Raw genomic sequence first — 16,130 nt, forward strand, 5'->3', positions numbered from 1 at the left:
TTAGATTATGTTCATGAAATAAAGATATAAAAAGGATACTTCAAAAAATGTGTCCCTAATGAATTTGTATCGCATATTATCGCAGGGACCGCTCATTTCTTCTTTAGTCAGGAATTCCTCAGGTCCACGGAGGTTTTCTCGCGATGCAAGTCTCCTCCGTGATACATCTTGATTCTTTGCCTGTTGACCTTGAACGTGTTGGTCCCCTCTTCATTGGTTAAGTCGACCGCACCATGCGGGAATACCTCTTTGATTATAAATGGTCCGGACCAACATGACTTTAATTTTCTGGGAAAAAGTCATAGCTGAGAATTGTATAACAAGACCTTCTATCCAACCTGGAGATTCTTTTCGCATAGTCGTTTGTCATGCCAATGTTTTGCGTGTTCCTTATAGATCTTGGCATTTTCATATGCTTGAATTCTCTATTCGTCTAGCTCGAGCAACTGAAGTTTTCTTGCCTCCCCTACAGTCTTCAAATCAAAATTGAGCTTCTTCACTGCCCATAGTGCTTTGTGCTCCAATTCAAGTGGTAAGTGGCATGCCTTCCCGAACATCAGCGCATACGGGGACATTCCTATAGGTGTTTTATAGGTGGTCCTGTATGCCCACAAGGCATCGTCCAGCTTCATGGCCCAATCTTTGCATGAAGGATTCACCACCTTCTCTAGGATCAGTTTGATTTCCCTATTGGACTTCTCGGCTTGCCCATTTTTCTGTGGATGGTATGCAGTGGCGATCTTATGGTGGATATTATACTTAAGCAGCAGTTTGTTGATGACACCATTGACAAAGTGGAAGCCTTCATCACTTATTATGGTACGTGGGGTGCCAAAATTAGTGAAGATATTTATTTGCAAGAATTTGGAGACTATCGTCGCATCGCTTGCAACATACGATACCGCTTCAACCCATTTGGAAACATACGGCCAACAGAATGTACTTGTGACCATTTGATGGTGGAAATGGTCTCATGAAGTCTATTCCCCATATGTCGAATAGCTCTAATTCTAAGATAATATTCATTGGCATCGCATTCTTCCATGAAATGTTTCCCGTGCGTTGGCACCTATCGCATCTCATAGAATAGTCTCTTACATCCTTGAATAGAGTCGGCCAAAAATACCCGCTTTGTAACACTTTTGCTGCTGCGCGGACCTCCAAAATGTCCACCATACGGCGAGTTATGACATTGGGATAGTATGCACTGGTGAGTATCCTCTGGTACACATAGACGCAAGATCTGGTCTGACCCCCTCTTGTAAAGATTAAGCTCGTCCCAATAATAGGATTTACATTCGTGCATAAGCCGCTTCTTTTCGTGAGCTGTATGATTTTCTGGAAATTGCTCACAGACCAGGTAATTAACAATATCTGCATACCATGGTAATTCTTCAAGTCTGAATAGCTACTCATCTGGAAATGTTGCATTCACCTCTGACTGATTGCGGTCTACTTTTGGATTTTCTAATCTTGATAGGTGGTTCGCAACCTGGTTTTCTGTCCCCTTGCAGTCAATGATTTCCATGTTGAATTCATGGAGGAGGAGAACCCATTGAATTAACCTCAACTTTGTATCTTTCTTAATCATTAAGTATTTGATTGCCGAATGGTCGGTGTGAACGATCACTTTGGATCCTAGCAAGTAGGCTCTAAATTTTTCCAGTGCAAAGATCACCGCAAGAAGTTCTTTTTTAGTGGTAGTATAATTTGCTTGGGCAAGGTTCAGTTTCTACTCGCATATGCGATGGGGTGTAGCATTGTCTTTCTCTTCTATACTAGCACTGCCCCCATCGCATAACCACTAGCATCGGACATCAGCTCAAATGACTTTGTCCAGTCCGGTGCAATCAACACAGATGCGGTAATTAATGCGTTCTTTAGTATTTTGAATGCATTGAGGCACTGTGTATCGAAGTCAAATGTTCTGCCGGCCTCCAACAACGCACTCAATTGTCGAGCAATCTTTGAAAAGTCCTTCACAAAACGACGATAAAATCTTGAATGTCCCAGGAAACTCCTGACAGCCTTCACATTTGTTGGAGGTGGAAGCTTTTCAATGGCCTCAATCTTCGCCTTATCCACCTCCAGCCCTTCCTTGGAAATTTTGTACCTGAGCAAAATACCTTCATTCACCATGAAGTGGCACTTCTCCCAATTCAGCACAAGATTTGTCTCTTCACATCTTCTTAGTATCTTCTCCAAGTTGTTCAGACATACTTCATATGTTTGCCCATAACCTGCCTAGGCTTCTCATGGTGCCTTATTCAAATCGTTGAACTAATGCCTTATTAATTTCTATCCTAATCTCTTCCTAAAATATTTCTAACCTTTAGGGACCGCGAGCTTAATCTTAATTCCTCCCTTCTTGGGCATGCATTACACAGGGCTAACCCACATGCTATCGGTGATTGGGTATATAATGTCTGCATCGAACCATTTTTTTTCTCTCTTTTTTTGCAACTTCCTTCATCGCAGGGTTTAGTCTGTGTTGAGGTTCAATAGACCCTTTTTGGTTTTCTTCGAGACATATCCTGTGCATGCAGTATGTTGGGTTGATTCGTCTTATGTCTGCTAGCATCCACCCTATTGCTTTTATGTACTTCTTCAGGATGCTAAGTAGCACATTTTCTTGTTCTTCTTGAAGCGCAGGAAAACATACTTCAGATGACTTGGTAGAGTCTTTAATTCCACGGTAGGTGGTTGTTCCAAGGATGGTTTTTGTGCTTTTCTCTCTTCATTTAATGTCAATTTTTCTTCTTTGTTTGTTGTTTCCATGATCACATTGCAGGTTACTACGGATGCGGCCACATCCTCTTTTTCATCTTCATCTTCGGATTCCTCTTCTTCATTACAACTGGGTTCATTGTTGGAATCGGATAGGTCTTCATTGTCCGGATACTTCATGGCTTTAATAATGTCAAACCTGAGCTTATTCCCATTCACACTCAACGTGATCTCTCCTTTGTACACATCAATCTGAGCGTGGCTAGTAGATAAAAATGGTCGTCCTAATATGATGGGTACATCTTTGTCCACTTCGTAGTCGAGAATGATGAAGTCTTCCGGTAGAATGAATTTATCAATTGAGACCAGGATATCCTTCAACTTTCCCTCTGGGTGAACAAGGGACATATCCACCAGCTGGAGAGCCACCATCGTGGGCATCAACTGCCCCACATTCAATTGTTTGAAAATTGAAAGGGGCATTAAATTTATACTGGCCCCAAGGTCGCCAAGCGCTTGACCGATATATATCTCGTCAATTGAGCAGGGTATCATGAAACTTCCGGGGTCGCGCATCTTTGGTGGAATTATGGTGTTTGACTTTTGCGTTAATGCCACCGTTGCGAACTTTCCTGTGCTCCTTTTCTTTGTCACCTTGTCCTTAGAAAACTTAGCATATTTTGGCATTTTCTCAATCACTTCTGTGAAAGGGATGTTGATGTGTAACTATTTTAACATTTCCATGAAGCGATGATACTACACTTCATCATTTTTCTTTTTCTTAAGTCTTTGCTGGAATGGTGGTAGCTGTACCTTCACGGTTCCTTGTTCTATAGGCTCATATGTGGATGCAACTTCTGGTTCCATCATCTCATGTTCTTCTGGTTCATCCTGTGTCAACGGGGTCTTGGATTCCATCGTAACTAGATTAGTCCTACTTGGCTCCTTCTTCTCTTCCGCTATTTTCATTCCACTTCGCAAGGTCACGACTTGACATTGCTCCTTTCCTGTGTTTCTCGGGTTGCAAGGGAGCTCAGTTGAACTCGGCAACGCCTCTTGCGGTCTATTTTTCAGTTTGCCTTCAATCTGTCCTATTTGGATTTTGAGATTGCGGATTGAAGTTACCAGATTCTGTAGCACCGTCTCGTTCTTTTCTATATACTACTTTAATAGGCTATCCGGGGAAGAAGATGACGGCGATGGAACCAGAAATTGTGTCCCTTGTGTTGACCTGCCCTATTTGTCCTATTTGGATTTCGAGATTGCACACATTCTTCCATCGGATGTGCTTCTCCACAAGAGGCACAACTTGTGCTCGTCTGATCGATTGCGTTGACCTGCCCTCTATGTGTTCTCGGGCTATTGATTGCGATGCCCTGTATCAGATTCATCATCACATTCATTTGATTTTGTAGGGATGCGATGGCCTTATTGTTTGTGTCACCTTCTCGAATTTTTAATTGTTGATCGCTTTCCCTCAAATCTTCATGATTCTTTGCTATGCGATCAAGAATATTTTTAGCGTCGTCATACGTTTTATCAAGCAGACCTCTAGCTTCTGTCGCATTGGTAGCCGTCTGCGATGCAAGGTTCAAATCGTGATAAAATATCTCCATCTGGAGATAGTCAGGTAAGACGTTGTGCGGACAGTCTCGCACTTATCTCTTAAACCTCGCCCAGGCATCGTTGAGCGATTCGTCAATTTCTTGTTCAAAATTTGTAATCAACTTCTTCCTTCTTGCGTTCTCGGTAGGAGGGAAGTATTTTTTCATGAACTTCTCTACTACTTATTCCCACGAGGTTATCTCCCCTGGTTCGAGAGAATAGGCCCATTTCCTTGCTTGGTCGCATAGCAAAAATGGGAACAACGTCAGTCAAACTTCTTCTGCTGAGATGTTTGGGAACACAAAAGTATTGCAGATTTCACTGAAACTCCAGAGATGGGCATGCGGATCTTCGCCACGCCTTCCACCAAACTGTCCTACCGTTTGAATCATCTGCAACATAACCAGCTTCATCTCAAACCTTGATCTATCCAGAGCTGGCCACATGATTCCTGGGGAGAAATCATAGAGGTTGGGCGACGCATAGTCCTAGATGGGTTTATTGCGGTCTTTTGCCAGGAGAATGGGGTTTGCCATGATATTGTTCGAGTTTGTTGCTCTTTCTTCTGGTTGTTCCGCCATGTTGGGATTTTTCTCTTGTTGTTGTTGGTGGTTGTTCTTTCGTCTTCTTCGGAATGTTCTTTCGATCTCTTGTAGTTGTACTGGAATGTGTCCTTCGCTCATACGACACCTGGTTCTTCCCTTACTGAAGGAATGGCAGTGCACAGAAAATCAAAAGAGGTCAAAAGCTGCAAAGAAAATCAAAAGATTACTGTTAGCACAATATATGTTGTCGTAGTGCCCGGCAACGGCGCCAAAAACTTGGTGCGTTGTAAATATGATGCGATTATGATGTATGTTTGCGGTGATGAGTTATGTGTTGCACATGTAAGTTTTCCTAGTAAAACCCAAGTATAAATCTCACTAGGTTTTCTGGTAAGTCCAGGGTCGAACAAGGGACTATTGAGTTACTATGCGACAGTAAATTTGATTCCTTTGCGGTGACAAAAACAAATAAGTTGGTTGGTGTTTTATTTAAGTATAAATCCTATGCGACGGGTTCGAGTAAAGAGTTGATGAAATCGAAAATTACAATGAGTATGCAATGGACGGGTTGAGAAGGGATTTAGCTAACACTTCCTAAGATTGCATTCAAGTTATGCGATCATGCTACACACACACAACAACATGTCATCTCTCAATGCAAATGCCATAGTTCCTATTTCTGGGACGCATGCGATGTATACGATAATGTTGATAGGACTTATGTCTAAGCCTCTATTCTTGTCTGTGCAATGATGAATGGTGCACACATACACAAGGTGACCACATACTATCATATCCTATTTCTAGGGTGCATGCGATGCGTAATAGCAAACATAACTTATGTCTAATTTTCTATCTCTTGCTTATGCGGTTCTAATCTGACTTTCTCAAGTCTAGATTCTAATCCGACTCTCTCAAGTCTAGATTCTTTCTTTAGACTACTCTCTCAAGTATCTCTAAAGGGTGAATGACGCATACATATGACAAGATGATCGCATAAAGTGAAGATCTTAGGTCATGCTAGCTAAGTACTTCTAAACCCATTTGAAAATTTAGCTACTCATACGAAATGTGGAGAGATTGAACAAATGTTGAGATAAGAATTCCATTTTCTATAAATAAAGTGAAAAATACAAAACAACAATGGAAAGTAGGGATAAGAAGCCCGATAGCAATGTCTTACTTCCCGTGGCTTTTACACTATCCTTGCTTTCGCAAGTGTCGGCCCTCTCTTCTTTTATACCGCTTCCCGATAGTCTTTCGAGCTGTCCAGGAATGTCCTCTCGGCGTATTCTTCTCTTCGCTCGCCTCTGCCTTCTTAGTATAAGAATAACTGCAGACTAATGACTATCTATTTTGTATATAACTTTTATATGGCGAATTCCTTTAACGATGGTGGCCTTCGGTATTTATAGAGCTCAAGGTGAAGAAGCTTTTCTCTCTAATGATTGCAATGATGGGAGGTCATTAAATCTTCTGCTCTGATGCGCCAATTAATGGTCACCGAAAAGTTGAATGTACTTGCTACAGTGTGTCGTTAACGGCTTGTCAACTAAATTAGGATTCGACCATCATCAGCTTTCCGTCCCATCATGATTTATTAAGCTTGTACCTTGATTCGCCGTCTTTATGCGGCTGGTGATAAAAATTTGGAAGCATATATGATGCATGTTTTAGGCTATGCGTATGTTCTCATGTGTCGGTGGTCATGCGTTGGAATGGAAAGTATGCGTTAATCTCATATGCAATGATCATGCATTCCTATCAGAAGTTTTCTTGCTCTCTTGCCAAGTATAACGAGATCGCAAGTTTCTCAGGTAATTCGAGATCAAACTCAGGGACTTGTAGCTAAATGTTATAAAGTAGGGTATTTGCGGCGAAGAATAAAAGAATGTTGAAGGTTATGAACTATGCACTACTCCTACTCCTAACTAACAAATTAAGTAGTGGAAGTATGATTAAGAGGTAGAGACACGACAACTGTTAACGCATAATAAAATGTATGGAAAAAATAGATAAAATGGCAGGGATGTCTTCACTGTAACACTAAGCTTGATCGCAAGGGTAACCCCAGCCAACGCAAGCTATGCGATTATGCTACACACACTTGACGAAGACGCGTGCAATGTATATGCGATAGTGTCAAGAGGCCTTATTTCTAAGTCTCTATTTCTGCTCGCGTGCTCTCACACATAAACAAGATGACCGCATATCACCATATCCTACTTCTGGACGCATGCGATGTGACTGCGTACTTTCATATCCTATCTATAAGGTGCATGCGCTGTGTAATAGCAAACGAAGCTTATTCCTAAGTCACCATTCTTGCTTATGCGATCCAATCTACTCTCTCAAATCTAGACATAGTTTTTAGACTTCTCTCCCAAGTATGCCTAAATGATGAATAATGCTCTCATAAGACAAGGTAATCACATAAAACATGGTCGACATAAGATTATTCCTATCTCTAAGAACACTTGCTTACTTTACTTAGTGAGTTCTACTACTTACCCTCCCGGGTAGTTAGCTACCATTGATCAGCTCATAGATAAGCCTTGCGTCCACTCATAGACAAGCATTGCTATAGACTCTCACTAAGAAAATAGGATTTTCTCACAACACTCGCACAACGCACACCTCTAGGTGGTTTGCTACATGTTTCATATGTCTATGCTCGCATGATTGAGTATGTGATACTCTAATAGTCTTACTTAGTGGTGTAATGAAAGTAAAGGATGCTAAGAAGAGATAAATGAAGATGGAAATGGAATCGAAGGAAATATAGAAATGAATTGATCACATAATGTATTAATCTCTTAAGCCACAATGTAATACAATACAAGGATAGAAGAGATATGGAGGGCCAGATGGAGGCAATATCTTGCTTCCATCAGATGTATGTCAAGGCTGTCGATGGTGCCATGGACGGGCGGTGGAGTAGACTCTCTCGAGATCTAGCTCTGGCGAAGGCTCCAGTCATCACTCGGAATGGATGAGGGAATGAAGAACCGTCAAGATTATCTTCTCATGCTTTCGTCTGGATCACAAGGATCCACCCGAAGGTAGAAACCTGGATGCTCTTCAGGCAGGGGACCTTGGATAATTTGAAGTTCTGCTCTACGACTTCTATTTATAGAGCTTGATCGTCAATAGCATTAATGGACCTACTCTGAATCTGACACTCGTTGTGTGATGGTTCTTCTCTGAATCTCTGCCACTTGTGGTGTGGTAGATAAAATGTCAACATCATCTTGTTGATAACCCCAATGTATACATTCATGCTTGCATTCCACCAACCTTACGATCGCCCTTCTATTATGGTTATTACTCTATAGCCACAATCTCTCTGCGATGACCGCATTCACTCGATAGCCGCAACACACATACGACTGACATATGCAATCACCGCATGCAATCGTCTTTGCGATAGCCTGGCTTCCGCGCATGCGATCGATTTCCTGCGTTAGCTACAAAAATAGACAATTGAACACAAAATAACGCATAATAAAGGGTTAGCCTAGATTCTCAATGTCGATCGATGTAAGCTTGTTTTCTCATGAATTCTTAGTATAATCGCCACATCTTCTCCTTAATAGCCCTCATAATTCTAAATAAAAGGCCTATAATGACGTGCATTTTTGCCCATCATCAGCGGCCACGTTTTTGAGCATCTTCTCGGATCGCATACGATCGCATGACTTTGCAATCACAATCTTTCAATGCATGCGGTTGCCTAATTCCTTGGATCGCAATTTAACTTGTGCCAATGCATTTTTCCTGCACAAAATGAGTAAATTAGCTGCTTTTATGCGATGGGCGCATGTGATCACAATATTCTCAGTTTTAATGCTTTTGGACATGATTTTGTATATTTTTACCATCGCTTATTTGCGTTGTAATAACGTGCATTTCTACCCGTTATTAGAATGCGATGGTAAAATAGGCAATATCATGTCTGAAAGCGCCAAACTAAAAGGAATTGCGATCTCGAGTGCTCATCGCATAAAAGAAATTAATTTACCTATTTTGTGTAGGTACAATGCGATGGCACACATGAAATGGCGATCCAAAGGCACAATGCGTTAGCGCGCTTGAAGTTGCGATTGCAAGTCATGCGATCGTGAGAAGTTTCTTAAAAAGGTGATTGTATAAAGTCCTCGCATCAAGGCAACAACATAATAAATCATGATGGGATGTAAAGCTGATAACGGTCGATTCCACATTCAGTTGACAAGTCGTTAGAAGGCACACTGTAGCAAGTACATTGAACTTTCGGTCACTTTTAATTGACGCAACAGAGTAAGGAAATTAATGCCGCCCATCATTGCAATCATTAGCAAGAAAAGCTGCTTCACCTTGAAATCTATAAATACCGAATGCCACTAGATAGAAAAGGATCTTATCCATTCACGCACATACTTATACATATACATAGAGGACGGAGGGAGCAAGGAGACGAGGCGAATCTGAGAGAAATGGCTCTCGGACAGATCGAGAGACTGCGGGAGAGTAATGATAACGAGCAGAAATGCACGTTATTACAGTGCTAAGTTATTAAACAATGCAGGTTTGCGTTAATAAAATATATAAGATTGCGTCCAAAAAGCATTAAGTTCACAATATTGCGGTCGCATGCGTCCATCACATGAAAACAGTTAACTTGTGTATTTTTGTATGCATTGACGCAAGGCGGAAAATGCGATCCAAATAAATCAACGGCTGAGCCGAGCAAAACATTGTGTTACCGCAAGGCTATGCGGTGATTTGCGCTCGCAAATATCTGCTCAAGAAGGATTTTCGCATAGAGTCGACGCAACTTGGTGGCCGTATCTGGGTCAAAAGCGTAATAAATCACGATGGGACAGAAAGCTGATGATGGTCGATTTTGAATTAAGTTGACAAGCCGCTAACGAACTACTGTAGTAAGTACACTCAACTTTTCAGTGACAAATATTCGGTGGATCAGACAGAGAATTAATGTCATCCCATCAGTGTAACCTTCAGTGAAGGGGTTCGTCCGGTTTGACAGTTAGATAATTTTCTCCATAGTTATAAGTAGCCTTGTTCTTAGTTTTTCTTTTATTTAGAAGGTGGAAGCGAGAGAAGTGAGATTGTATTGAGAGATTATTTCGGAAGTGTCGAGATTAGAGAGAGGGCCAACTTTACGGAAGCAGGAACATCTTTTGAGTAGAATAATAGTGTAAAAGCCTTGGGAAGTAAGGAATTGCTACCAAGCTCTCTATCTTTATCTTCCATTGTCATTTTGTACTATAAACTTATCTATAGAAATGGAATTCACATCTTTATATCTGTTCACTCTCTGTACATTACGCATGAGTAGCTAAATCTGTCGAATGGGTTGAGAAGCACTTAGCTAGTATAACTGGGGATCTTCACTCCATGTGATTATCTTGTATTATGTATGTGTCATTCGTCCATTAGAGATACTCGGGAGGGTAGACTAAGGATAGAATCTAGGCTTGCAAATGTCAGGTTAGAATCTAGGCTCAGGAGAGTCAGATTAGAAATGCATAATCAAGAGATAGGAGCTTAAGAATAAGCGTTGTTTGCTATTAACGCATCGCGTGCATCCTAGAGATAGGTTATGATTATAAGCGGTCACCTTGTCTTTGTGTGCATTTTGCATCATCGCATAGGAAAGAAGTAGAGACTTAGGAATAAGCTCTATGGACATTATCACATTCATCGCATGCATCCTAGAATTAGAAGTTACCGCATTTGCATTGGAAAATGATTTGCTGTCGCATGAGTGTAGCATGATTGCATAGTTTGAATGCATCCTCGGGAAACGCTAGCTAAAGACCTTCTCAACCCGTTCCTCCACATACTCAATGTATCTGCCGCATAATCGATCATTTCTAAAATCCGCCACATACTTTTTACACTTCAAACAACAAACCAACCAACCATTAATTTATACGATAGTCGCTTATCGCCTAAACGATCACACGCCAGTGCCTAAATGATCGCACGCTAGTTCCTAAATGATCACTTAGCTTTCCTAAATGATCGCATAGTGTGTCGTGTTTTCTAAGAGATCGTCTACCATTTACTAAACGATCACTTATTAAAACCTACACGATCATGTAGCACGATCATGTAGCTTGTTCTAAACGATAAGCACTTAGCTATATGATGGCTTCTTTTCTCTCCCACTTGCTTATCATCTATACGATCTGTTCTTTTTCCAACCTCTACCAAACTCTTTGGATTCTCACTCCAAGAATACCAAGGGCTCCATTTTGGTGGTGTGGTCCCCCCTATTGTTCACTTGTTCATGACTGTTTGTGTTACTGCGATTCGTGTAGATGATCGTGCTGCTACAATCGACTTTTTTGTTGGGCGACAGAGTATGGGTGGGTTCTTCTGCTGCATATGAGTTCCAAAGCTTGAAAAGGGTCTTCACCTGGTATGAGAACTCTTTCCCTTGTTTTTTTAGTGTTCAAAGCATGTCGTTAATTAGTGTAATTTTGCATAACTGTATGTTAGAATGTATGTGTTATATTTCGGTCAAAATGAAATAGGAAAGATCCGAATGCGCTCATGGATGCTCTTCGTTAAGAGTTCCTTCACACTTAGGTTACTTGAAAACTATTTTGCTAAAACTAATTGGTTAAGATGTGGTTTAGACTATTTCAATGCAATGGGAGGGAGGCGGACAAGAGAGAATTTTAGAAGGATAAAGCATAAAAGATAACAAGAAAAGAACCTACGAGCAGAATAACAATTGCGACCATACTTTAGAATTCATGAGGACATAGCCCTGCGTTGAATGATGGAGAGGACTCTTCCGTTGAAACCACGCTCTGAGAGGAATTATTATCGCACCCATAGGGAGCATGCGCACACCACATCCAAGAAAGCAGCCGCAAATCCAAAATGGCAATAATTAAATAAATAAACTAGACTAGGAAAGCAAAGTAAAGATAGTTTAGAAGACGTCCCTGAAGAAATTGGAGTGAAACCACCGCAAGGCATCTTCCATGCAGGAGATTGATCTCAACTGCTTAGGTTAAGAGACTCGTCCTGACCATTGGAGCGTCCAGCAATTGTTGGTCGCATGTTGGTTATCACGCTCCTAAGACTGCTTCCAGCTCATGCGACAGATAGCCTTTCTATCTTGGGGTCAATATTGATTTTTGGCGCATTTTCTTCACTCAAATATTGTTTGCAACTTGGTCGCACAAGCTTCAATATTCCCAAGACTTAAAGGGTGCCTACGAAAACACAAAATTTAACAAACTATTAGCTTCCAAGTCCTCGGCAACGACATTAAAAACTTGGTGCGAGGAAAATATGTAATGCATGTCTTATGCTATGCGTTGATCTCCATGCGACAATGGGCATACATTGGACTAAGAAATATGCAATATGCGTTTAAGAATACAAGCGATGATCATGCGTTTCTACCACAAGTTTTCTTGCTTTCTTGCCAAGTATAACCAGAACGCAAGTTTTTCGGGATGATCCGAGGTTGAACTCAGGGACTTGTAACTAAATGTTTCAAAGCAATGCATTCAAGGCGATGAATAAAAGAAAAAGGAAGTTAAAAGACTATGCGCTACTCCTACTCTTAACTAAATAGATTGAGCAATGGAAGTATGATCACGAGAATTTGTAGAGACATGAAAACTGTTAACGCGTAATAATATGCATGGAAAAATAAATAGAATGGTGGAGGGGATAAATTCACTGCATCATTAAGCTTAATCGCTAGGGTAAACGCAGCTCGCCACATTAATGCGTCCCACACCTCTCGGTGGTCAGCCACATGCTTATATCTCTATAATGCATGGTTGCGTTGAGCATAAGAATATTCCTATCTCTAGGAACACTGCTTACTTTGCTTAGTGAGTTCCACTACTTACCCTCTCGGGTCGTTAGTTGCGGCTAATCAGCTCATAGACAAGCATTGCGATAGCCTTGCACTAAGTAAAGTGGATTGGCTCGCTATACTCGCACAACATACATCTCTCAGTGGGTTGCTACCTGCGTCTTATCTTTAGGTTACACGATTGAGTATGCGACCGCCTTTGATAACTAAACGATGAAGGTAAACGATGACAATGAAGAAAATAATGAAGATGGTGTTGAAGAAAATATAGAGATGCATTGATTATAAAATGTATTAATGTCTTAAGCTAAAATGTAATACAATACAGAGATAAGAAGAGAGTTGGAGGGCTAGATGTAGGCAATCTCTTGCTTCCATCAGATGTATGTCAAGGCTACCGGTGGTGCCATGGATGGGCGGTGGAGTAGTCTCTCTCAAGCTCTAAATTTAGCAAAGCTTCGATCGTCACTTGAAAAGGGTTGAAAAAATGAAGATGTCACACCCGGTCGCAGACTACCCTCTGAGCCTAGGAAAGGACATGACTACAGCAGTTATCAACGTTTTTTTTGACACTTACTGCCTAATAACTCTTGCGGAATAACTCTGATACCAACATAAAACTCATTTACGGTGGATGCCTTTTAGGCCAAAAATTTATTAATTAAAAAACATAACGTATTTAGAGTAATTACATCACTAGATTCACAAGTTCCGATGCCCAAAACCCTAGTCCCTATATGAACAACTATAACATGTGTACAATATTTAGAGTAACCACCTAAACATACGGGTTACAATATTCTTTTCCTTTAGTGGTAGAGCAGATGCAGAGCTATCTCCTGAGGATTTGACCGCTACCTGGGGGAAAGGAAAACATGAAAACGGGGTGAGGTTGCTAGCCCAGTGAGTGACTTAAGAAAGATAACTGATTCTCATGCAAAAGTCTCAATAAAGAGATTAAACTAAAATATAAACTTCTACAGTAATCTTATACTGTAGTATAAATATTTTCCAAGCATAAAACATAAAAAACTGTTTTTATTAGAAAACATTAAAACTGTTTCTTAGTTGAGAATAACCCTGCTGTGGTTAAATCCCAACACCAACTGCTAGTCAAAAGAGAACCCTTTTGCTCAATCTCTGACTTCAACTACCTATTTGCACGTGGCAATACTAAGTACCGTCATACGTTAGGTACTTCTACTCAGATACCTTCTGTAAACTTGTCCTTCAGTATCGAGCTGCTCAAATACCTTCCCAAATGTCCTTCGATATCAAGTTGGTCGGATACCTTCTCAAATGTCGTTCGGTATCGCGTTTCAAGTAAAACTAGTTATAAATTACTTTCTTTTTAAAGCATGTAAAGTATAACGCATATAAAACATGTCTTTAAAGATACTAATGCATGTTGGGTGTATTTAACACACATAAATAGCTTTTCAATAAACTTTTCATTCATGAATGCGTTTAAACATAACTCATGATTTGCTTGGAAATTACTTTGTAAAACTAGCTGGCATGAGAATAATCTTTCTTTAAAACATGGTTTCTTTAAAACATTGTAAATATTTTAGTCACTCACCTTGATCGTTTAGGAACCTTTCTCTCTAGAAGTTCCTTGTTTACCTCGGGCTCCCTTTTACACCCCTAAAATCCAAATTCAATTTAAAACTCAGATTACTCATAGTTCTAAGCCTTATTTTGAGATACTTCCTTCTATAAACATGTTCTATAATATCTCAGGAAGCTTACCATAAAATCGAAGCTTAGAAATCCTCGTGGTTTGGCCGGAATCTTCAAATATTCAAGACTGGCCTAAACTTACCCGACAACTTGACCCTTCTATCTTTTCTCAGTTTCCAGCCCGATCCCTTGGAGCTTTTTCTCCAGTAGCCCTACCCTAAACTAGACTTTTTGAGCTTTCAGGTGGCTTTGGAATCACTTCAAACGTACGAGTATACTGGGAGAACTCCTCGTCCTAAGTTGATGCTATTTTTAGACTTCACCATCTAACTACGTTTCCTCTGGAAGCTTTATGATCAACTCAAAGATTTACTATCAACGCAAAGCTTACTCAGCTTTCCCATTCTTCTTAATGTCTTTTGAATTGTGGTCTGAAAAGAAGTCCTTGGCCCTATTTATAGGCGTCCAAAAACTCTCCAAGGTCGACACCTCCTACTTGGCCGCATGTCCAAATATTTCTTCCCCACACTATCAACGCACCTTCAATCAACGCAATCTAAGGTGTCTTCTTCATCCTTAGCCAACACAAAATGCTTAATTTTTCATGTCCTCCATTGCAACCACCTCATTTTCTTAAGGCTTAAAATTTCTTCCCAACAAGCCACATGTTCGGATGACGCCCTTGCATGTGTCTATCCAACCTCATATGCGTTGATCACAAATACGTCCACAAACCCATGGATGTTCAACACCTAGCACATGTTCAGTGCATAGTACATCACCAACGCATAGTACATCACCAACGCATAGCATATCACCAATGCATAGCACATCACCAACGTATAGTACATCACAAACGCATAGTACATCACCAATGCATAGCACATCACCAACGCATAATACATCACCAACGCATAGTACATCACCAATGCATAGCACATCACCAACGCATAGTGTAGCACTGCCGCAACTATCGCGTCCATCGCTGCGTACCATCGCATAGCACTACCGCGTCCATCGCATCCATTGCATCCATCGAGGCATTCCATCGCATAGCACTACCACGTCCAACGGCACATGACTCTCTCACCGCATGCCATCCATCGACGCATTCCTCGCACAGCGTCATCGCATTTCCTTCGGCCGCATGCCTAAGGCTACATACCATCGCATCCATCGTGTCCAACACATCCATCGCGCCGCCCTCCATCGCTGCATGCCTCTATCCATCGTATCCATAGCATCCAACACATCTATTGCATCCAATGCATCCTACGTATGGGTTATACTTAGCCAATTTTCCAAGCTTTTCCCAAGAGTCAAGTTTTCAAATTCACACTTTTCTTCTAATTTCCCACCCTTCTCTCTACCATTACACTACAGTTTCCATATCAATCTACTCACCACACTGGTCTCAGTAGGGAACATACTCAAGTAGAGAAATTAGGGTTCAGGGTTTACATTTACCTCTGATAACTTTTAGAAATACAAGTTATTTATACTGTTTTATTTAGATATTGCGGCTAAAAGGAAAAAAAGTTGCGTCGAAAGTATGAAAATTGGCTAAGAAATGCAAGAATTATAAATTGTCGTCAATACACCCACTGACACCATTGCGATGGTAGAAAAGGATGTTTCAATTATGTTTTGTAGGAAATCAAGTCACCGCCTCAAAGAGAATCTGAACAACGCATCTCCGTCGCATTACGCCCATC

At 40.8% G+C, this 16,130-nt stretch overlaps 1 protein-coding gene across 1 annotated transcript; it reads right to left on the bottom strand.

Moving 5' to 3' along the window:
• Positions 1-1,069: 1,069 nt before the first annotated feature.
• On the bottom strand, positions 1,070-3,645 carry LOC150037666 (uncharacterized). The gene is made up of 3 exons (XM_090310976.1): positions 3,541-3,645; positions 2,856-3,453; positions 1,070-1,374 (listed from the first exon to the last, which is right to left on the bottom strand). The coding sequence occupies exons 1-3, from the start codon at positions 3,643-3,645 to the stop codon at positions 1,070-1,072; spliced, it is 1,008 nt and encodes a 335-aa protein (XP_090167102.1).
• Positions 3,646-16,130: the final 12,485 nt, after the last annotated feature.

This window comes from Benincasa hispida, chromosome 2 (assembly GCF_027475165.1).
Source record: "Benincasa hispida cultivar pf3 chromosome 2, pf3_genome.v1.1, whole genome shotgun sequence".
NCBI classification, from domain to species: Eukaryota; Viridiplantae; Streptophyta; class Magnoliopsida; order Cucurbitales; family Cucurbitaceae; genus Benincasa; species Benincasa hispida.

Bases quoted from the DNA above. Each gene is read 5' to 3' on its own strand.
- LOC150037666 (XM_090310976.1), bottom strand. From the start codon at position 3,645: ATGGAATCCAAGACCCCGTTGACACAGGATGAACCAGAAGAACATGAG. The intron at 3,454-3,540 runs GTACAGCTACCA...ATGTTAAAATAG, and splicing joins TAGAACAAGGAACCGTGAAG to TTACACATCAACATCCCTTT. The intron at 1,375-2,855 runs GTAATGAAGAAG...CATGGTATGCAG, and splicing joins TTCCAACAATGAACCCAGTT to ATATTGTTAATTACCTGGTC.